This window comes from Mustela erminea, chromosome 8 (assembly GCF_009829155.1).
Source record: "Mustela erminea isolate mMusErm1 chromosome 8, mMusErm1.Pri, whole genome shotgun sequence".
NCBI lineage: Eukaryota > Metazoa > Chordata > Mammalia > Carnivora > Mustelidae > Mustela > Mustela erminea.
Window position 1 is genome coordinate 65,380,822 of NC_045621.1, and position 24,580 is coordinate 65,405,401.

The 24,580-nt window shown below is 38.5% G+C and overlaps 2 protein-coding genes across 2 annotated transcripts in view; one reads left to right on the top strand and one right to left on the bottom strand.

The window, feature by feature from the left end:
- The first annotated feature begins 2,698 nt into the window (after nucleotides 1-2,698).
- KLHL41 (kelch like family member 41) lies at nucleotides 2,699-19,049 on the top strand. Its single transcript, XM_032355868.1, has 6 exons — nucleotides 2,699-3,900; nucleotides 7,343-7,500; nucleotides 7,624-7,731; nucleotides 12,143-12,328; nucleotides 14,187-14,333; nucleotides 18,395-19,049. Exons 1-6 carry the CDS (start codon nucleotides 2,791-2,793, stop codon nucleotides 18,504-18,506), a joined length of 1,821 nt encoding a protein of 606 aa, XP_032211759.1. The 5' UTR covers nucleotides 2,699-2,790; the 3' UTR covers nucleotides 18,507-19,049.
- A 3,936-nt stretch (nucleotides 19,050-22,985) lies between these two features.
- The window catches only part of FASTKD1 (FAST kinase domains 1), a 56,972-nt gene continuing 55,377 nt past the window's right edge, over nucleotides 22,986-24,580 (bottom strand). The window contains exon 15 of the mRNA XM_032355873.1: nucleotides 22,986-23,282. Coding sequence (XP_032211764.1) covers nucleotides 23,187-23,282 — 96 coding nt within the window. The 3' untranslated portion in view covers nucleotides 22,986-23,186. The remainder of the gene's footprint in view (nucleotides 23,283-24,580) is intronic.

Sequence of the window (24,580 nt, forward strand, 5' to 3'; positions counted from 1 at the left end):
GGCACTATCTTATAAGTAATTTCAATATAGTATTGGCAAGAATACATTTATTTTTTAAGGAAATAGTTTTAAATAGTTTGTAAATAAATTGTTCTTTTATTGACTTTCTCCTTGTTTGTACTCAATGAAAAACCTCTTTGAAATTTTCAAATAGGATATTCTCCGATTTTTTGGTTAGCTACAATTTGGCAACTTCTCTGGCATCCCTGCTTTTTGCTACTGCTTTGATATTTAAAAAAAAAAAAATTGTAAGGAGCCTTTGTCAAATCATTGAAATTAACCAAAGGAGCCCTCTTTCTCTAGAGGGAAAGGAGTGAGTGTGTAAAAACTTACAAAATAAGATGCAACTGTATGTACAACCATAAACACTTAGTAACCAAATGCTAACTAAGTGCTAACCTGAGTTTAATTAAAGTCAAAGGATAAAAGCTATGCATTGGTTTCTTTATTTTAAAAAGAAAGAAGTTGTACATTTTTAAGAGATAGAGTTATAATAAACAACCTACATTAAGGGGAAAAAGGGGCTGTTCGAAATTTTTACACAGGTCACAAAATGCTGCCAGGAATATGTTTAAATAGTTTTCGAAGCAAAACAGACTTTATAATTGCTGACTAGTAAGGAATCTCAAATGTCATATCATGGTGTTCACATCTGACTCATTAATCTTTTCAAATGTTAGTTGTTAACAGAGTAGAGAGAAATGAGTCATTTATTCTTTAATCAGGGGAGCAGCTGTTAGTTTCTTCTAGTGTGTTAAAACCTTTAATGACATCTATAAATGGAAAAAAGAGTCAATGAGCTCTTCTTTCAGCTGTTGTTTTAGCAGCTGACAGTACCTTTGACTTCACTGTGATGTAAAATAAAAGAAAAAAACCTTTACTCACAGAGACCTTGAAGTTTAAAAATACCCAATTCACTGATCTAGGGACATTGATTCATTTGACAAGTATTTACAGAGCACATGAGGTCCTGGGGCTATAGCATTGAACAAAGCAAATTAAAAAAAAAAATTTCCTGTCTTCAGGGAGCTTATATTCTTTTGAGCAGGTTTAAGAATACCAGACTTTGAGGGGTGCCTGGGTGGCTCAGTGGGTTATAGCCTCTGCCTTCGGCTCAGGTCATGATCCCAGCGTCCTGGGATTGAGCCCTGCATCAGGCTCTCTGCTCAGCAGGGAGCCTGCTTCCTCCTCTCTCTCTGCCTGCCTCTCTGCCTTCTTGTGATCTCTGTCAAATAAGTAAATAAATAAATAATCTTAAAAAAAAAAAAAGAATACCAGACTTTGAAATTATACAGTAATTTCCTGCAGTACCATTGAGTTCAGAAAATGTGACAGTAAAAATTTTGTAATAATTCATGAAGAGGTATATATGATGTCTATATGATGTCATCTGCATATAAACAAAAAAGTTTTTTTTTCAAATCATGACTTCTGCATTCCATAATTAAGAGGGTGTTCTATTACAATCAACAACTTAAATTATGATTTCAGTTACTCTTTTTTTTTCTCTTGAATAGGCTTGTTTTCCAAATTATGCCAGTGATACAGCACTGCTTCCTGATTTTGCTGTGTTCTGTTGACAACATTGTTTTGTTTGTTTGCTTAAGACTTTATTTATTTGACAGAGAGATATACAGCAAGAGAGGGAACACAGGGAGGGGGAGTGGGAAACGGAAGAAGCAGGCTTCCCGCCAAGCAGGGAGCCTGATGCAGGGCTCAATCCCAGCACCCTGGGATCATGACCTGAGCCCAAGGCAGACGCTTAATGACTGAGCCACCCAGGCGCCCCTGTTGATAGCATTATTTTCGTGGAGTTACATCTGTTCTGTATTTTTAACTTTTTATTTAATTTTTTTATTTTCAACACTTAAATCACAGAATATCTTTAGTAATCATATGTGATTTTTTTCTTTACCTAGTGTTGACTCTTAACTATTCCTATTTCTTTCTGAACTTGTTTCATTTTAACCTTATGCATTTATCCTACTTGTGCTATAATTGTTCGCCACATCAGATCCTTTGTAGAGAAAAGCAGGGTCTGAATAACAAATAATTTTGTAATGTAATTCAATACTAATTACAGTTTTTCCACTTAAAAGGGTAATTTAGAATGTTAGAAAAGTAGCAGTTTCCCTGCGTTTATTACTTCCATTATGATGAGATATTGTTATTTAAAGGTTTTTTTAGATTATATTACTAGTACATAAATAGAAGTCTTTAAGTTTCCTACTTCGAAAAGAAAATTATAAATACCACTGTTTTGACTAGAAAATAAAAATTTTTATGTAACAGTAATTGGAAAAGGGATTTTGCTTATGAGTATTCAAATGAACTCACCTCATATTCTTGACCTTTGCATCATTCATTCAGACAGCCAAGGAGTTTGCCACTAGACCATTTTTAGCGGACTGACTCATTTTTATGATTCAGTTTTCTGTCAGTTCAATAAACACTTTCTTTAAACATGTCTTTATTGGCCTATGTTCTAATGCTTTATGTAAAAGCTTCCCACTTCATTTAAATGGCTTGTTTCTTAGCTGTTTCCTTAGGGATTGAAAGTTCCAGTTGTTCCCTTCAATCTATAACAGCTGCACGAACAACTCTTCTTTCCAAACTAGCTCTCCTGAATTCCCGTTGTTAGAGTTGGTATCTATATTTAGCTGGTGGGATTAAATTGCAAAGGCTTCAAGCTGGGCAAAGCACACCGATCTGCCTTTTTACAGCTAGACCTGTGTATTGCAAGGAGCTAAGGCCTTCAGTGTCCCCTTCCTTACCCAGGTTACTCACAAAATGGATTCTCAGCGGGAACTCACAGAGGAACTGCGGCTTTACCAATCCACCCTTCTTCAGGACGGTCTAAAAGATCTCCTGGAAGAAAAAAAATTCATCGATTGCACCCTAAAAGCAGGTGACAAAAGTCTTCCTTGCCACAGGTTGATTTTGTCAGCTTGTAGTCCTTATTTCCGTGAGTATTTTTTATCTGAAATTGATGAGGGGAAAAAAAAGGAAGTAGTGTTAGATAATGTGGATCCTGCTGTGCTGGATTTGATCATCAAGTACCTGTACTCTGCAAGTATCGACCTCAACGATGGAAACGTGCAGGATATTTTTGCCCTGGCCAGCCGCTTTCAGATCCCTTCGGTGTTCACTGTCTGTGTTTCTTATCTTCAGAAGAGACTTGCTCCTGGTAACTGTCTAGCAATCTTAAGGTTAGGACTTCTTCTCGACTGCCCAAGACTCGCCATCTCTGCCCGTGAATTTGTGTCTGATCGCTTTGTACAGATTTGCAAGGAAGAGGACTTTATGCAGCTATCTCCACAGGAACTGATCTCAGTAATTTCAAATGACAGCCTAAATGTAGAAAAGGAAGAAGCAGTGTTTGAGGCAGTGATGAAATGGGTGCGAACGGACAAAGAAAACAGGGTTAAGAACCTTAGTGAAGTGTTTGATTGTATTCGTTTTCGCCTTATGACAGAAAAATATTTTAAAGATCATGTTGAGAAAGATGATATAATTAAAAGCAACCCAGAACTCCAGAAAAAAATCAAAGTTCTAAAAGATGCCTTCGCAGGCAAACTCCCCGAACCTAGCAAAAATGCAGAGAAGGCTGGGGCTGGTGAGGTGAATGGTGATGTTGGTGATGAAGACTTACTTCCTGGTTACCTGAATGACATTCCCAGGCATGGGATGTTTGTCAAAGACCTCATCCTCTTGGTTAATGACACAGCTGCAGTGGCTTATGATCCCACAGAAAATGAGTGCTACCTTACTGCACTGGCTGAGCAGATTCCCAGAAATCATTCTAGCATTGTTACCCAACAAAATCAGGTGTATGTGGTAGGAGGACTATATGTGGATGAAGAAAATAAAGATCAGCCTCTACAGTCTTACTTCTTCCAGGTAAGAAGCGCTATTTTTATAAAAGTAGAGGCATAAAGGAAACTGTGATTCACCATTCCATTAGCTGGTGTGTGAATTATTCAGGCTGCTTGTGTTCTATCCTGCTTGATGTCCTATTCCAGCCCCTTGCACTTTTGCTACTTCGAGAGCTGACAGAAATATTTAAATCAGTTAATTTAATGGCTTGTCAATATCTTAGAAATAGTTTGGTGAAAAATGAGGTCCTAATTAATATGTAAGTGATGACTCAAGATTTTCTTTATACTCTTACCCAAAATGTCAAGTTTTTAGCTGATCATGACTATGCTCTCTCAAAACCCAGTGTTTTAGTAAGACTGAAATTTATTCTTGTATCTCTTCTGAAAAATAGGTTAGGTTATGACTTAGGGAACCTAAGATTTAGTACTTTACACATTACAAAAATGATAATTGATCAGATTTTCAGCCTTTTTCCAGGTTTTCTTGAAGTGATCTGAAGTTCTTAAAGGTAGCATTTTATCTGTTATTTATGTTTACTGACAAAAATATAATTTTGTTGTAAATGAAGAGAACTTACATACTTAATTTACACACTTTGGGTTACTTTTGGGGAAAAAGTATCTACACCAGTGTGACTAACTTGAATTCATTAATTATATTTAGAAATTTTTATTTATGATAATTTTTTTTTAAGTAGGCTCCATACTAGGTATGGAGCCTAACACTGGGCTTGAACTCACAACTCTGAGATCAAGACCTGAGCTGAGATCAAGACTCAGATGCTTAACAGACTGAAACACCCAGGCGCCCCATTAATTTTTATTTATGACAAGTGACCACATGTATTTGGATCAGAGTTGTACTTAGACATTATTGCAAGTTAATCTGTTTTGTGAAACCCCAGAAGTATCCAGGAAAACAAATCCTCCAAACTAATAAATTCTTTGCGGTTTATTTGAAGGGAGTTTATTTCATATTATCAACATGATATCTTTTTATCAGTTTATGAAGGAATCAGTGGCTTAACCTTTATCTTGAATAATGCCAATACCAGTACTTTGTAGCTTACAGCTAGCTCAGAAGTGTTTGTTTAGGTCATAGCCACCCAGAGCCTGAGGTTTATGGGCACTTGAGTTGGAAAGGCCAAAGATAAGTGTAGAATGTCATAGTCACTGTGTGCTCTCAGAGTGTGTGACATGCTATGCATTCACAAAATACTACTTTTAACCAGCTTTTTCTAATCTTGAAAAATCTAATAATACACATTGCTCACATTAATCACAATTCTTAATATTCAAAGTTCTGTCAAAAAGTGTTAACTACAAAATATAACAATACAATCGAAGCCATAATCGTAAGTATTTGAATGCATGCCAGAAAATTTCCTAAGCCCTATTTTCAAATTCACTGAAATTTCAGAAAAGCTAAATTCTATTTAAAAGTTAATAATTATATCTAGGAAGTAAAAATGCCATCAAAACATAGATGGGCATATACAAAAAAATACAGATGAACAGATACCTAGAAATCATAGATCCAAGAAATACTTATAGTCTTATCTTCATTCTCTTCCATCTTGTTACTCTTCTTACTTTTATTGGCAAAGCTTCTCACTTCTGTTTCAAGAAACCTGTTTGATGTGCTTTATAGTTATTAAAAGTCACACAAAGTTGAAAAGATCGGCTTCTTGTCATTGCACATGCCTTGCTCCTTTTAAAAGGCACAATAGTGCAACAAGGTACCAGGATAAAACACCCGACTATAAAAAGGGTTATTTATGACTCACAAGAAAAAGCACGTATGAGAATATCGGGTTTTATATTGTATTTTTCTGCTTGGTCACATCTGTTTAAAATGTCTTAAGTTAGGAGTAGTATGATCTTCGATTGTATGTTATAAATAGATGATGAGAATTCTTTACTTGGGTAAGAGAGGGGATTTTTTTCCTTAGAATTAATAGATTCACCAAATCTTTGAATAGCACCCCATCTTAAAGTACTCTAGGTTCAAACCTTGATCGGAAACTAGAGCCAGAAAAGTTAAATAGCTTGACAGCTCATCTATGAAAGTGCCTGGTAGGCAGTCTCCTATTACATTTGCTGTAGTAAGTGCCCTAACTGGGGGTCGTGTGGGGCTGTTGGCGGTACTGCCCAGCAGCACGCCCTCCAGTCTGGGATCACAGCAGCTACTGTTCCCATTTAGAAAACAGTGGATTTATATAGCTTCTATTTGAATATCACTTAAAAGCTCTGTGAGCATTTAGTATAAAACCTGTCACAGAGCCAAACTTCATAAATGTTCATTATTTCTACTGGAGCACACACCACCTTCTTGATCAAAGGATTTGTTTTCAGAAGGAAAACATTAGAGCTCACTATCTAGATGTTAAAATTCGTGACTGCAGAGCTAACAATATATATGTGAAGAATAAACTGATCATCATATCTAGTCTTAATTAGTGCTTTACTTTAACCAGAGTTATGAGGCAAGATATATACAGACTTCTACAGAGATCCCTCCCTGGCCTGCAGCCTTTAATATCTGCACCTGCTCTTGGTATCCAGTTATTCTGGGGTTTATTCCTTTTTCTTCTGCTACACAGAAGTAGCACGACAGAGAACAATCTGTAACTGCATTCCCTCGTGAAGATGTGTTCTCATGCCTTGGTGTCCTTAAATGCAAACTGGAAAATCTTATAAATGACCAATAGTAAGTGCTGAAACCAATGCCAGCCATACCAGAATGACCCATGAGAGCATGGGCACTTCGAGAGCTGGCTTAGGCTTGCAGAAGTCGCAGTCGCAAAAACAGGCAAGTTGCTTCTATTACTAAAAGATTTTTTTTTTAAATAGAGACAAGGGTATTTCAAATGACTTCCAATGAAAGGGTTGGACGTTATAGATGTTAATACCTGCCTATGTCAGAAGTAATAAAGTGAAACAAAGAGAACCTAAACAATTCTGAAGACTAGAAAAAAGATGTTGCCTAACATCCCAGTTGTCTGTGGACTGAGCGACAGGTCCAGCTGTCCTGGGTGCCGGCTTGGGGAGTGTGTTAAATATAGCATTCTGGGGTCACTCACATACTGTGGCCCTACCTACAGTGACAACCTCTCTTTCCTCAATGCCCTGAAAGTATTATGATGTCTTTTTTGAACCTGAAGAAGGCAACATGGGAAGAAACTTTGACAAGGAACCTCACAGTTCTAACTGATCACTAGTGACTCTATTCTCTCCCTCCTTTCTGCAGATTTTGGCATTTTAAGTAAGCCAAGTAGGTGTTCTCATTTTTCATGGTATTCCAGTGGCAAAATATGATACTTTTGGATTGCAGTTTTATTTTACCTGCAACATCTTTCATTATGTCAGTGCATTCAACACAACATGTAAAATATAGCATATTGCTTGGTGCAACTAACTTTTTTCTAACAAGTTCCAAAATTCCTCATATGTTTTTCTTTCAGCTTGATAACATAACATCTGAGTGGGTTGGACTTCCACCTCTGCCTTCAGCCAGGTGTCTCTTTGGTCTGGGAGAGGTAGATGACAAAATCTATGTAGTGGCAGGCAAGGACCTTCAAACAGAGGCTTCGCTGGATTCAGTATTATGCTATGATCCCGTGTAAGTTGACATGACGCTCCTGTTTCCTAAGCATTTGGGTATATGAGTACCTATTACATATTCGTAACCTTATACCCTGGTGTTAACTGAAAGCACAGAAGTTCTACCATCTTTTCATTGCAGGGCTGCAAAGTGGAATGAAGTTAAAAAACTGCCTATCAAAGTCTATGGCCACAGTGTGATTTCACATAAGGGGATGATATATTGTCTAGGAGGAAAGACAGATGACAAGTAAGTACCCTTAAAATCTCCTTATGGTTTACATCCAAATGATTTTTTTTTTTTAAAAACCTTTGGGTTTTTTAAAAGTAAGCTCTAGCCCCAGGGTAGGGCTTGAACTCACAACCCTGAGATCAAGAGTTGCATGTTCTGTTGACTGAACCAGCCAGGCGCCCCTCCAAATGATTTTTATTGCAAGAGTTCTTTCCTCCTTTCATTTGAACCTATGTACTGAAATGGGACTTGGTTCTCATCCATAATATTTTTGAAGTTAAAGTTTCAAAATAAAATTTTGAAAAGCTATTAGAGGATATTATAAATGATTTCTAAGGGAAACTGAAGGGCAATTTAAATAAAATTGAAAAATTGCTAACCTGGGGCACCTGGGTGGCTCAGTTGGAGAAGCGTCTGACTCTTGATTTCGGCTCAGGTCATGATCTCAGGGTTGTGAGAGGGACCTCTGCATTGGGCTCCGTGCTCAGCATACACCCTGCTTGAAATTCTCTCCTCCTCCTTCTACCTCTCCCCCTCTCTCTTTCTCTAAAATAAATAAAAGCTTTTTTTAAAAAAAAGTTGCTTAAGTAAACTTGTAGATTCCAGCATATTGCTAGGAACTAGCATGATATTGCCATCATAAGCATTCTTACAGTGAGAAAGCAGCATTTAGGAGCATAATCAAGTCTTCAATTGGGCTAATTTTTTTTAAAGATTTTATTTATTTATCTGACAGAGATCACAAGTAGGCAGAGAAGCAAGCAGAGAGAGAGGAGGAAGCAGAATCCCCGCTGAGCAGAGAGCCCGATGTGGGGCTCGATTCCAGGACCCTGGGATCATGACCCGAGCTGAAGGCAGAGGTTAAAGCCTCTGAGCCACCCAGGCGCCCCAGGGCTAATTTTTAATTATATCTTACTACATTAAAACCAATAGGCTTTGGGGGCACCTGGAAGGCACAGTAGATTAACCTTTGGACTCTTGGTTTCGACTCAGGTTGTGATCTCAGGTCCTGAGATCAAGTCCCTAGTGGGGTACCCCTAGTTGGGCTCCCCAAGTTAGGCTCCCCATTAGATGCAGTCTGCTTGAGATTGTCTCTCCCTCTCCTTCTGCCCCTCCCACTTGTGCTTTTGCACTCTCCCTCCCTCTCTAAAATAAACTGATAAATCATTAAAAAAAAAAACAGTGGGCTTTCTTATTCTTTTGACCATAAATAAATAAAAATTAAGTCTACCTCTGTAATGTAATACTTAAAATATAACTGCTAAAGGGATAGTGCATAAAAATACTACAGATTTGTACTTTCTATTCATAAAAGAGAATTTAGATGAGTTTGAAACTGAAAAGCATGGGGACTGAAAAGAGTGCAGTTGTTTCCTAAGCAATGTTTCACTGACTTACTCCTGGACAGAGAGGATATTAAAAACATTTAACAATGGGTCACAAAGAGGCACTGATCAAACAGAACTATTGCACCTGGTTCACCCACTAGTGTCCAGTGTCTTGTGAGGAAAACAGGATGAAAATCATAGAACTTGATTTCTAAGCATTTCAAGGGATAGTTCATTAGGAAAAAGATTTTGTAACTCAAGGGGAGAAGTGAGTTCAGAGTGCTCTAGAAATCAGTTAATTAAATGAGTAGTCCATCTGGTAAAAATGAAGATTTTCTGTTTAAATAGTAAGAATTAATTTCTTGGCCCTGAAAACTCTGCCTAATTTGGCTTTTGCCCAGGTTGCTTAATAAATAAAGATGTCAATCCTGGAAAGGGAACCAGAATTAAGAATTAAATGGACAAAGCAGGAAAGGAGAGTAAAATATGGAAATATGGAAATGTGCTAGGAATAAAGAACTCTATATTTATAGTGAATAATTAATGGTCATTATTAAATTAAAATTACATATAACAGAAGAAATATGATTTTTTAAAAAAATTTTATTTATTTATTTGACAGAGAGACAGCAAGAGTGGGAACACAAGCAGGGGGAGTGGGAAAGGAAAAAGCTGGCTCCCCTCTGAACAGGGAGCCCAATGTCAGGCTCATCCTGAGACCCCCAAATCCTGACCTGAGCCAAGGGCAGACACTTAAAACTGAGCCCCCCAGGAACCCCCCAAAAATGTGATTTTAAAAAGCAGTGGGAACCTGGGGGGCCTGGGTGGCTCAGTGGGTTAAAGCCTCTGCCTTCGGCTCAGGTCATGATCCCAGGGTTCTCTGCTCCGTGGGGAGCCTGCTTCCTCCTCTCTCTCTCTGCCTGCCTACTTGTGATCTGTGTCTGTCAAATAAATAAATAAAATCTTAAAAAAAAAAAAAAGCTGTGGAAACCTGGAAAAAAAAAAAAAGAAAAAGAAAAAGAAAAAACAAAACAGAAACAGACTCATGGATATAGGAAACAAACTGGTGGTTACCAGAGTGGGGTAGGGTTGAGGATGGGTGGATAATATTGTAATAACTTTGTATGGGGGATCATTTCATAATGTATAAAAATATCAAATCACTGTGATACACACCTGAAATGAATATGATATGGTATGTCAATTATATCTCAATTTAAAAAATAAAATAAAAATAAAAGACCAATTGTTTTAAAAAGGGCTTTTATACAGTCTATCCTGTTCAAAGATAACATATACTGAAATTTTTATATTTTCCTTAATCTAAGCTATTCCCATCAAATAAATATTTATAGGAAAGCCATATTACAAACTTACTCAGTGAAAAATCTTATTTTGGGTATTTTTCCTGACTAAATGGCATGGAAAATGTGTATTAAGCAGTGTCCTGACTTTGGAAATGTAGTGACCCTGCCAAATGATTTGAATTGTTTCCTTCAAGTGGTGTTGGTAACTAGGAAATTGATATGTCAGTGAAAGCATACAGGTCTTGTCAGTAAGAATATATTAATCTTGAGAATATGATTAACCAAGACAACATTGCTTGACGAATGCCAAAGTTAAGAACTTTGAAATGAGTCATTATCTAAAAGTAAGCACTGAATCGCACTAGTTAAACCACTAGATTTGAAGAACATGATTTTGTAATCATGCCCTTGTCAAGAAGTTTTAAAGTAATACTTATAGTCAAATACTAGCAGAAGTTCTTCTACTCTGAATACATGGTTTTTCATAAGACTAAAGAAAAAAAGTCCTCACAAAAAGTTGGGGATTTTGTTTGTTTGCTTTTTGACTTTACCAAATACATTCAGGGGTGCTTGGCTGGCTTAGTTGGTAGAGCATGTGATTCTTGATCTTGTGAGTTCAAGCTACACTGGGCATAAAGCTTACTTTAAATAAGTGAAAACAGGGGCGCCCTGGTGGCTCAGTCCTTCAGCGTCCGCTTTCCACTCAAGTCATGATCCCAGGGTCCTGGGATGAAGCCCCGCATCAGGCTCCCTGCTTAGCGGGAAGCCTGCTTCTCCCTCTCCCACTCTGCCTGCTTGTGTTCCCTCTCCTGCTGTGTCTCTCTCTGTCAAATAATTAAAATCTTTAAAACAATATACATAAAATATATATTTTTTTAAAAAAAGTAAAAACAGGGATGCCTGGGTGGTTCAGATGGTTAAGCATCTGCCTTTGGCTCAGGTCATGTTCTTCAGGTCCTGGGATCAAGCCCTGAGTTAGGCTCCCGGCTCAGTGAAAAGTCTGCCTCTCCCTCTCCTTCTTCTCCTACCCCTGCCCTCCAACTCCACATTTGCGCACGTGTACACACACACACACACACACTCTCTCTCTCTCTCTCTCTCAAATGAATAAATAAAATCTTTTTTAAAGCAAAACAAAACAAAAAATGCACAAATATATCCAGCTAATCAATTATTATTTAGCATTTTGAACTCCCATCAGTAAATTATGGATAACTTCAAGGAAGATACTAACTCAGATAAGTACAGGTTTTCTTGGTAGCATTTAGCGTATAAAACTGTTCTCATTACTCATCTACTCCCATGACTGGTTGCTTACAGTCCCAGATTTCTTAAAAATGCATTGGTATATTACTGATATCCTAAAATGAAATAAGCCATCATGTTAAATTTAAAATAGGTACTTCCATACCTAATTTTTTGAAATTAACTGATCCATTCCTAGGAGATTCAAATAATAAGATCAACTTAACATTTTTATTACTTAGCACAGTAAAAGATTTATGAATTTTTTTTTAGCTCTATTCCTGTCTTCCATTGAATTTAGCAACAGAAAGGATTAAAATCTACTCTGTCCGGGCAGTTGCCAAAAGGAAAGTTACCCTACCTTTCAGTAGTATAATTAAGTTCCCCACATTTGGAATTGTTATATATTCAGATTAAGAATACTTTGAGTTTTTCTAATTCTGTTTTATGTATTTCAGATGGGAAGCAAAGCTAAATGATTAGTGAAATTGCTTCCTTCAGAAAAGGAAGTTTCTAAAAGGACCATTTTGTTGTCTTTTATGTTTACAGAAAGTGTACAAACAGGGTGTTTATCTACAACCCCAAAAAAGGAGACTGGAAGGATCTGGCTCCAATGAAAATCCCTCGTTCCATGTTCGGAGTGGCAGTGCATAAAGGCAAAATTGTGATTGCGGGAGGTGTCACTGAAGATGGTCTTTCAGCTTCAGTGGAAGCTTTTGACCTCACAACCAATAAGTGAGTTGCTATATCTTACTACAGCATATTAATCACTCTACTTTCCAACTTTGGATGAAAATTAAACTTTCTAATTAGGGTATGGGGAGAGGAAGGCAGGAGGCAAGGATTAAAAGGAAACATCTGGATCTGGGTTTCTTCTGTTGTTACTGGGTGTGAAATGCCTAACATTCTGATGCATTAAGTGGTTTGCAACTTGGGATACATAAACCTCAAGTTAATGACAGAATGTTCCATTTATCCTTTTTATTAACTTTGTGAGTTTAGTCATGCAAAGGTAATGCTAATGAATGAGATGCATGTGGATGGATGTACATATCTCCATATGGTTATTTGATTTGAAATATGTAGTTTGTTTAAGGACAGAAAGACCTCCACTTAGTTTGTGATGTTTGTAAAGTATGAATGCTTCAGAAATTTTTTTACGCTCTTTATAATTTTCTTAAAATGTTCATATATAAGCTTTTACTGGCTTAAAGTTAATGCGAAAAGATATTTGACAGATACTCTTTGTGTAAAATTAGTCTTTTTCAAATTTTTGAGCTCATTCATCTGGATAAGTATATAGTTTTTATACTCCTAGTTTAGCAATGAAGAAAAAATTAGAGTACTGTCATTACTTTTTTAAGGAACCATGTAATGTGTGATTACAAAATAGACTTTAGTATCTGAAAACCACCAAGGAATTTTTATGGGAGAGGATTTAAATTATCGTGAAAAATCATCTTTTTTGAAAACTGTGTATTATGAGTAAACACTCATAAGAAGTTAAAAAGCAACTCAGAATTGTAAATACTCTATGCTCTTAGTTTTTTTCATATGTGTGTATGGATGTTTATATTTAAATTTGTATGCTTTTTGAGAAATAACAAAATTACACTAAAATGTTCCTTATCATTACTCTGGAGGCTATGATTATGGGTGATAGTTGTTTTCTTCTATACCTTTCTGTATTTCCAGATTTTCTCCAATGTACATATACTACTTTTATAGTTAGAAAAACAGATAATATATTTCGAGTAAAGGTCCACTTTTAATGCCAGAGTAATCAAATAGAGAATTTCAAAATGATTAACTCATTTTAGATTCTTGATCCTGCCAACTAATTTGATTGATTTTATAGTTATGTGTCCTATTTCACATGGCTGTTAACATTAAAAAGTCCCCTTAAATCCTTTATTTAAGGAGCGCCTGGGTGGCTCAGTGGGTTAAGCCGCTGCCTTCAGCTCGGGTCATGATCTCAGGGTCCTGGGATCGAGCCCCGCATCGGGCTTTCTGCTCAGCAGGGAGCCTGCTTCCTCCTCTCTCTCTCTCTCTCTGCCTGCCTCTCTGCCTACTTGTGATCTCTCTGTGTCAAATAAATAAATAAAATCTTAAAAAAAAATCCTTTATTTAAAAAGATGTAGTATAAGTCATCAAAAAGATATCCTAGTTTCTAAACTAGGATAATATAAAGTTAGTCACATGCCTTTATCGCAAAGGATTTGAAGATTTCTTGAGAAATGATGGAAATCAGAGTTTCTAAAAATGTGTATTAGCATTCAAATGAATTCCAACACCGTAGGACCTAGGAGGCCGAGAACCGCCACAAAACACCCACTGTTTATATCACCATTGCTGAACATGCGAACTGATGAAGGAAATATTCTAGGATTGACATATTGAGAGCTTTATAGTTAATCTGGTTACATCTTTCAAATAAAGGAATATGTCGACATTTTTCAGTAACAAACTTAACCTTCTAGTGTAGATGCCTTTGCTAGTTGAATTTTTAAATTAAATTTTTATATAATTGTTCAGTAAACACATGTGACATTTCCTTGGGTTTTACATTGACTCTATTTTCAAAAATTCCTAGGTGGGAAGTAATGACTGAATTTCCCCAAGAAAGAAGCTCCATCAGTTTGGTCGGCCTGGCTGGATCCCTATATGCCATCGGTGGTTTTGCCATGATTCAACTGGAGTCCAAAGAGTTTGCCCCCACTGAAGTCAATGACATATGGAAGTAAGTTTTTTTGACTCCCAGTTTTCAGGACCAAATAGCAAATCAAATAACTGATAACAGATAAGACAAACAATTTTGCAGTAAAGAGTAGGTCAGACTTTCCTAACATGGATGCTTCTTCTTGGTAGTAGACTAAACACTTTTCAAACCTAACTGGACTTCTGCACGTGCCACTTACTTGAGCATCAAGTACTGCTTCTCATTGTGCTTGGGGAAGGAGTCTTCTGGGCCCGTGAACGGGAAAATGAGAGTTGGACTGGTGATCCCGTGAGCTCCATTCTGGCTGTAAAAGTGTACTGCTCTAGGCACTAGCAGAGCAAAGGCTACTTCCAACCCTTTCTACCAATGAGCACTTGATATCTTCAGAAAACAGAGTTCTGAAGAAACACATAACTTCTTGAGTTTCCGTGAATTCATTAATTCTATTTTGAATCTAATGTAAGTGGTTTTCCAGTTTTTGAGGATTCAGTTACAGAAGCTATTTAAAAAGAAGAAGTGAAAAGTAGCGATCCATTTTACCGGTCAGATAGGAGCTGGTCAGATGTCCCAAATATGACACTTGCAGTTGTTACTCATTTGAGTATTTTAAGTTAGACTTAAAATGAAGGTAGTATTTATACAGCGTGTGTGGGGTGGAGAATTCTACCATAGTTTCTGATGCTGTGAACATCCCCTGGAGAACAGGGTGTACACAAGAAGTCTTGGGAGATAGGTAGATTGTGTAATGCATAGAGAGTCACGTAGTTGGGCAGGGCATACACTATGCAGATATCTGGTTACCATTAGGCACCTCATAGGTCTGCCAAATGATGCTTGCTGCCTTCAGCCCAGGAACTGTGGTTGCTGAGAAAAATTCATAGTAGGTAGATCTCAGTTTCCTGCAGTGAGCATTACTGAATTCATCCCGTACACTTACCCAAAAATTGCCAAACTCATGCTTTCCCTCTCAGCTTAAAGGCCAACCCCCACTCTCAAGGATGGAGGCCCTTCCCTGGTCTGTTACCAGATTGTTCAGAACCTTGGACACACTCAAGGGATGGCCTATGGACTAGCAGTGGTGGCATCTCCTGAGAGTCTCTTAGAAATGCAGAATCCCAGGCCCCACCCCAAACTCACTCAATCAGAATCTTCATTTTAACAAGATTCCCAGGTGATTTGCATGCACATTTAAATTTGTAGGGACAGCTCTGGAAGAGGGATCAGTGAAGGCATACCACCAAGGCTGAGAGTAGAAAGTGTATGTTATTGGTTCTATACCTGACCCAGCACATGCCTCATTCCCTGGGGAATGGGAAGGCTGAAAGGCCCATGGCTTAACCAAGCAATTATTTTGTGCATCAAAAATCATTTCCTTATGTTATTGTGATAGTAACTAGCTGTGGAGAAGGCAAGAAAGAAAATGGCTATAAAGGCTATAAACTATTCCTCATCTCCCCCGCAAAAAGAAGGAGGAAGAAAGAAAAGTGGAAATTTCCAGGGAAGGAAGAGGCTAGACTCAGGAAGAGGTTGAGATGGAAAAAGACTGGAAGCAGTAGGGAAAAAAAAGAATGAAATAATGGGAGGGCTGAGAAGGCCAGGGTTTTTGGAAAACAGGGATGAATACCAACAGTGAGATGGGCAGTGATTCTTAACACTCGCCACACATTTAAATCACCTCGGATGTTTTTTAAAATATACCAGTGCTTGGACTTCCGTGCAGGCCATTTATATCAGGATTTCTGCCGTCAGGTCCTAAAACCTTCTCAGGTGATTCTACCAGACAGCCAGGGTTGAGAAACAGTGATGTTGGGAAATGGTGCCATCAGTCAGCTGAATCCCATCTGAGCCGCTCTGCTCCCTACCGGTGACCAAAAGCCAAGTTGCTTCAGTGGGAGGATGCTGTAGGCAGGAAAGGGGAGCATCTCCACTAAAAGTAGCCCTTACCCTGCTGAGGGGGGCTTGAAAGAGGGACCCTCTCTGATGATGGTGTATTTTGCGATTAGGATGGTGGTTCCCAAGGCTCACCTAGGGAGCTTCAGGAAGTATTGACACCTCTGTCCTACCACCACTGACTAGGATTTAATCAGTCCAGGGTATGGTCTGGGCTTTGAAACTTTCAAAAGACCTCTGGTCTTTTGATTCTCATGTGCAGACAAGTTTGGGTACCACCCGACTGGGGAAAGGCAAGAATACATTCATCACTGTCTGCTTAGCTATAAAACTTTAAATTTTGGTACTGGGGTTTCCACTCGGGTGATAAAATCTAGAGCAATAACTCTCAAATCTTGCTGCATATTAGAATCCCTTAGGGAACTTTAAAAAAATGCTCATGCCCAGGCCATACTCCATACCAGTTAAGTCAATCTCCGTGGGTGAGAGCCAGGCATCAATATTTTTAATGTCTCTAGGTGGGCTCTAAATGTGCAAGTCATGTTTGAGAACCAGTGATCTGTTGTGGTTCCCAAGGCAGCATCAGCACCACCTGGGTACTTGATAAATATGCAGATTATCAGGCCTTACCTCAGATCTACAGAAACTTTGGGGATGGAGTCCAGCAAACTGTGCTCTAGCAAGCCCTCCAGGTGACTCACATGTGTGCTAACACTGACAGCAACTCACCTGCAGAAAGGTGGCTGCCCACTTGTCCTCGACTTCCTAGTGAATCTACCCACACATGCAGATGAAATTCAGAGACGAAAACTATCAGTAATACCGGTATACCACATTCTAAACCTACATACCGTCTTAGTGTGATGTGTAAAAAAAATTTTTTTCCATTCTTAATTTTTTTATTGAAATCTTTCCATTATTTAGGATTGACCAAGCTGAAAGTAAAAATATAACTGCCAAGAAGCAAATGCTTCTAAGACTCATTTACCCTCCTACTGCTTATATGTGCTCACTTTCTCATTTAAAACTATTCCTTATCTTTTAGTGTGTTGCCCCAAATTTTGCAGAGATAATTAAGGTTCTTCCCTTTATTAGTTGTAAAATATTTTTGTCTACTTAGCATAAAAAATCACTTGGTGCACAGTACAAATGTTAAGATTAAATTTAGACCACTGATGATATTAAGTCAGATACCACACAGCTTACATAGGCATTAGCCAATCTTAAAAATTATTACTTTAAATCTTATTCATCATTATAGGATGATTTAGGGGTATTTCTTATGTGTCAACTATTGATAGCTTCTGGAGAAGGGGAGGACACTAAGAGGAGTAAGATGTTATTTGCCCTCAAGTACCCTTGAGCTTGTTGAGAACATAAATATAGGGAAAAAGATTAAAAGAATTATAACTGCTATAATAGATACTATATAAAGGACAATGTGAGAAATGAAGGGAAACTACAAACTCTGCTTGAGGAAGGCAAGAAAGGCTTCAGAAAGAAGGCAGCATTTCAGAATTGCTCATGCAGAAAAAGCATTCCAGGCACGAGGCAGAGTAGAGGCACACATATTTCAAAGCAATTCGAGTTGCCTGTATCTTTATAACCGTGAATCTTCCCCCCAGGGAACAACCTAGTGTTAGTTCTTACCTAACATCAAGTGCAAAATCTAAGAGGAGTACTCGCACAAGACATTAATGGGGAAGGGAAATAGGTTCTTCTGGAGTGATCACTAGGGTCAGGTGGCATGCTGGGCACAAGTATATTGGAAAAACTGAAATTATAATCAAGGCATCTAGCCACCCCTGTTCTTCCCAGTTCTTACTCTTAAGGTAGAGTCAACTGACCTTGACTCATAGAGACTGGCCATCATTATTGGTCCAAAGGTGAACAACTGATTGCTTTAACTGTTGATTACTCTTAGTCTCTGAACAGTCTTTGATTCCCAGAAAAGGCTTAAATGCCTAAGCATCCTGATTAAATACCATGGCAGTGGTTCAGGAGTTCAGACACTCATTCATTCAGGGAAAGCATATTTGGGGAGGAATGTATTCCACCAGTCAGGTGCATCCTCCTCTAGACAAAAGCCAATAGGATTTTCTCAAAAACCCATATTTGTATACTGAATACTAGGAAACCTATAGAGCTATTTAAAAACTTCTTATTGATTACTTTTCTTTTTTCTCCATCAGGTATGAAGATGATAAAAAAGAATGGGCCGGAATGTTGAAGGAAATACGTTATGCTTCAGGAGCTAGTTGCCTAGCAACACGTTTAAACCTCTTCAAACTGTCTAAACTATAAATGGGGAGGTGGAAAAAAAAACAATGGAATGGGATGTGTTTTGTTTGGAAATAGGGCTTTAATTTATTCTGTTTTTCAAAAGCCTACGCAGAGATTCATGTAGAAATTATTCACTAAATTACTGTCCATGAGGTTAGCAGTGAGCATCATAACCTCAAGTCATTGAAATCCTAGGTGTAATGATCATTGTTTAAAACCATTTTCTAGTAAGAAATTAAATATTAAGTTGAATGGATTATTTCTTTTGTTACTCTGTCTCAATCAGCTGTAAAGATTTCTAAATTTGTTTACGAATTCTTTCACTTACATTGTTACGGTAACTTTACACTCATTTTCTATTATATATTAAATTGGAATGAAATAGGTACACCTACAATTTTTTAATGTCTAAAGTATCAAATATCACTTTCCCTTGTGCTTCAAGATATGACAAGAATCCTATGCATTATGTTAAAGATTACATAGCATAAGAAAACTCTGGAAATACCTTTTAAGAAGTGTAATAAATGGGTCTCATTTGAAGGGAAAAAATCTCTAAGTAGTTAAATTCAAGTGGTCTTCCTTTTTTTCTCCATTCCTTTTGTGATACTAGTATATTGTTATTTAAATCATATTAAAATTTTTTTTAAATTAAATACCAGTAAACCACAGTCTTCAAGCTCCTAACTACAGTATCTATGGTAGAAGGGTTAAGGATTGTTCTCAGGAAATGAATTGACTCTAAATTGCCAGGCATTAGTTGGAGCCAGTGAGTGTACTGGAGGAGGGTATGTATTTGTTGGTTTGAGCTTTATATTTTCCATGGAAGGGCTACCTATTCATAAATTTCTGATAGAAAGGTGACTGTATTATTGCATTTTCTGGGATGTGAAACACCATATTCAATAGGCTGTTCTTAATGTACACACTAAGTTGACATCTCAGTCTGTCCACAACCACCGATGCATCCACAGATACGTTTGCCTTCTATCCTTACACATCTTATTTTCTGAATAACCTGACTTGGAGCTAATTTGGAATGTTCCACTATTACTTGTCAAGCAATTTCATGAAGAAAAGGTGAGTTTTCATACAGGATTATTGTCTCTACCATAAATATGGGAACTTCCAACAAAACCCAGCTTTACTTTGGATCTCTGATGTAGAATCCTGAGTACTTTTCTGTATTAACAAATACTGCCCTAGACTATACCACCATTATACAATCCACAAATCCTGAGGATGGGAAACTCCACAGGTTTTTCAGCAGATAACTGTTTGGAAGAGAATGTGGGAGATGGGGGCGCTTGGGTGGCTCAGTGGGTTAAGCCTCTGCCTTTGGCTCAGGTCATGATCTCAGGGGTCTTGGGATCGAGCCCTGCATCGGGCTCTTTGCTCAGCAGGGAGCCTGCTTACCCCCTGTCTCTTCCTGCCTCCCTGCCTACTTGTGATCTCTCTCTGTCAGATAAATAAATTTTTTTAAAAAAATCTTAAAAAAAAAAATTGGGGCGCCTGGGTGGCTCAGTTGGTTGGACGACTGCCTTCGGCTTGATCCTGGAGTCCCGGGATCGAGTCCCACATCGGGCTCCCAGATCCATGGGGAGTCTGCTTCTCCCTCTGACCTTCTCCTCGCTCATGTTCTCTCTCACTGTCTCTCTCTCAAATAAATAAAATCTTTAAAAAAAAAAAAAAGAATGTGGGAGATGCTTACAAATTAAGACACACTTAAAGGGGGTGAGGTGCGAATTATGGTCTCTATAGAGATGCAAACCTGAATGATAAAACTGTTAGAGGAAGTGCTTACTATAAAAGCAAGATAGCGGTTACTCTGGGGGACCCAGGGGATCCTGGGATCATGACCTGAGCAAAGGAAGACACTTAACTCACTGAGCCACCCAGGCATCCAGCTAAGTAACGATATTTTAAACAAGGTACTTTCAACTAAACCTAAATCAAATATCAACAGACCAAAACTTAATGCAGGACCCATGTTTTATAGCTATGCTTAAGATTCAAGGCGCTCTGGCTACCAACTTATTTAGGGACAGAATGAACTTAGAGGGTCATTAAGTCAGAGACAGTAAGTTTCAGATGCTAATTACCTGCACTCCCACCAGGTGGCCTGAGGATAATTACTACACGGTTTTCTGCCCAGCACAAATAAATCATTCTTGGAAGAAGGGCTAGGGGTTATATCACATAGTAGGCCTTTAGTAACTATTTTATTGGATAAATGTGTTGTAAAACAAGAGAAAATCATTATTTCCTCATCATGGGTAGGAGCAGGCCAGGTCAAGATTGGTCCATTTCCCACTCCCATCTCTTTATTTCCGTTTATTTAAAAAAAAAAAAATGTCTCCTCCCACTTTCTATTAAACCAGTCAGGTTTCCATACACACCCCTTCCCCAAAACTCCTCCTCGCAAGGTTACCAATGATTTTTATGTTGCTCAGTTTAATGGACATTTCCCAATCCTCGTTTTACCTGAGCCATCAGCAGCATCTAATACAACTGCTCACCCCTTCTTCCTCCTCCTCGAAATGCTTTCTCAACCTGGCTTCTAGGAAGTATCACTACCTATGACTGTCCCTCCTACCTCAATGGCCATCCCTGCCCAGCCTCCTTTGCTCATTTCTCTTCTCCTTGACCTCACGTCGGGGCACCTGGAGCTGAGTCCTCAGACTTCTCCTCTGTTTACTCTCCTCTAATCATATTATAGTGATTTCGCCTACTTTCATAACTTTTTTGTTTTTAAGATTTTTTTTATTTATCTGACAGACAGATCACAGGTAGGCAGAGAGGCAGGGAGAGAGAGAAAGAGGAAGCAAGCTCCCAGCTGAGCAGAAAGCCCGATGCGGGGCTGATCCCAGGATCCTGAGACAATGACCCTAGTCAAAGGCAGAGGCTTTAACCCCCTAAGCCATCCAGGTGCCCCTTCATGACTTTAAATACTGCAGACAACTTCCAAATTTGTATCTGTCATCTGGACCTCTGCCTTCACCTCCAAACTCATTAAAATGCCTATTTGGTAACTCCACTTAAGATGTTTAAAAGGCATCACAGAGTGCCTGGGTGGCTCAGTCAGTTAAGCATTTACCTTCAGCTCAGTTCATGATCCCAGGGTCCTAGGATTGAGGCCCACGTTGAGCTCCCTGCTCGGAAGAAGCAAGGGGCCTGCTTCTTCCTCCGCCTGCTGCTCCCCCTGCTTGACTGTTTTCTCACTCTGACAAATTTTTAAAATCTTTCAAAAAATTAAAAAAAGAAAAATTTTTAAAAAGGCATCAAAAACTCAACATTTCTAAAACCAAACTCATGATCTTCACCCCCGCTGCACCCCCTATTTCTTCCTCTAGTAGACTTTCCCATCTCAGTCAACAGCATTAACATCCTTTTAGTTGCTCAAGACAAAAACAAGTATCTTTGACTTCTTTCCCTCATACTTCTTTTCCAGTGAGTGAGCAAATTTTGTTGCCTCAGCTTCCAAATACATCACAAAATCTGACCACTTCTCATTACTTCCACAGCTACCACTCTAAGCCGACCACCTATTTTTTATTTATTTTAAGTAGGCTCCACACCCATTGTGGGGCTTGAATCATGACCCTGAGATCAAGAGCTTCCTGTTCTACAGACTGAACCAGCCAGGTGCCTCACCAACCAACATCTTTTGTCCGGATTATTGCAATGACCTTCTAATGGGTTTCCCCGCTTAAACACTTATCTCCTTGCAGTCTTCTCCCATCTCACTGAAGAGAGTAGCCGAAGAGATTCACTCCTTTATACAAACTCTCCAATCGCTGCTTATCTCACTCACTAGAGCCAAGAGGTTGGGCATTATGTATTTGTTATCTGTGTTACCTTTTCTCGTATTATATACCTCTACCCTCAACCTCCCATTTGTTCTGCTCCAGCCACAGGGGATTCCCTGTTATTCTCAAATATGTCAGGCATATTCCTACATCAGGATCTTGGTCTCTCACCTAGAATACTCTACTGCCAGTTAGCCTCACCTCCTCAAATCTTAATGCAAATATCACCTTAGTGAGTCCACCTCAGATCACCCCATATAAAATCATACCTACCCAAAATATTCCTATCCCCGACCCTCCCAATTTTTCTCCATATCATCTAATATCATCTATGGCACAGTATATTTTATTCATTTTTTGGACTCTACCCACAGCAGATATGCTACATTCACTGCTGAATCCCCAGCATCTAAAACACTTCCTGGCACTTAGGCACTCAAAAATCGAATTGTAAACTAAGTTTCTTAAAAGCTACAAGTTCCTTATATTAAGAATTTTTATACCATTTCCCAACCAGATAATAAATATTGGAAAAAGGAAAATGTTAATTTTATTTTAAGTTTTTAAAAAGATTTTATTTATTTATTTGAAAGAGAGAATGAGAGAGACAGAACATGAGGGGGCAAAGTCAGAGGGAGAAGCAGACTCCCCACTGAGCAGGGAGCCTGATGTGGGACTCGATCCTGGGGCTCCAGGATCATGACCGGAGCTGAAGGCAGCTGCTTAACCAGCTGAGCCACCCACGCGCCCCTGTTTGTTTATTTTAATAGGTATTCAGCTGACCTTGAAATCCAACTCTGAACTATTAGTTTTTCATTGAGTCAGGAAACATAATTAAAAATAAGTTCAGCTGGGACACACCATCATCACTAGTTTTAAATAAAAACTACAGTCATGATTTGCCTTCCCCAAATATACATTCTCTCAGGTAGTCCATCCGAGCTTCCTTTGTTGACAGTGCCATAGAGTTCCATTCAAAGTGTGGGATCTGTAAAATATGCCAAAGCAACAACAAAGAGACATCAGGAAAGACTTGTAAGCACCACTAAGCCGAGCTGTAGGAACCTGCGAAATTAGTTTACAAAAGCATAAGCCATTTTTAGAAGCCGAGTTGATCCTTCTTCCTGATAAAGCCCAGACACCTACTTCTTCCTCCCAGCTTTTATCCTCCTATTCCTACAATACCAACAGCAGACCATTTTTCCTATGTACCTTTCCAACACACATAAACCAGCCTTTTTCTCTTGTATCCCTACCCATCTGCATAGTGCCTCTCTCATAAGATAAATTAAAAAAAAAATAGATCTTCCAAAGACAATAAAATGATTTTTATTTACCATTCAAGAAAAAATGGAGGGTGTTCTGTTTCAGAGACTTTTAATATAACATTTTTTTAATATTTAAAAAAGGTAATTCGAGGGCGCCTGGGTGGCTCAGTGGGGTAAGCCTCTTCCTTTGGCTCAGGTCATGATCTCAGGGTCCTGGGATCGAGTCCCACATCAGGCTCTCTGCTTGGCAGGGAGCCGGCTTCCTCCTCTCTCTCTGTCTGCCTCTCTGCCTACTTGTGATCCCTCTCTGTCAAACAAATAAATAAAATCTTTAAAAAAAAAAAAAGGTAATTCTAGAACTTTCACGTTAAAAGGGAACATATACTGGATGGACCTAGACAGTATAATGCTAAGTTAAATAAGTCAGACAGAGAAAGACAAATACCATATGATTTCACTCATATGTGATTAAGAAACAAAACAAATGAACAAAGAAAAAGAGAGACCAAAAAACAGACTCTTAATACGGAAAACAGACCGGGGCTGTCCAGCAGGGCGTGGGACGGAGAAATAGATAAGGGGATTAAGAGGTAAAAAGTTCCACTTGCTAAATAATAAATCACAGAGATGAAAATAGAGCACAGAGAATATAGTCCATAAGACTGAAAAAATGTTTGATGAGAGGGGCGCCTGGGTGGCTCAGTGGGGTAAGCCTCTTCCTTTGGCTCAGGTCATGATCTCAGGGTCCTGGGATCGAGTCCGGCATCGGGCTCTCTGCTCAGCAGGGAGCCTGCTTCCTCCTCTCTCTCTGCCTGCCTCTCTGCCTGCTTGTGATCTCTCTCAATAAATTTTTTGTGATCTCTCAAATAAATAAATAAAATCTTAAAAAAAAAGTTTGATGAGAGATGATCACTATATTTAATCGTGGCGGACACTGAGTAATGTAGAGTACTCTTGAACCATTACGCTGTGTAGGTGAAATGCATAAACATGGTATGTTAATTTATACTCCAATTTT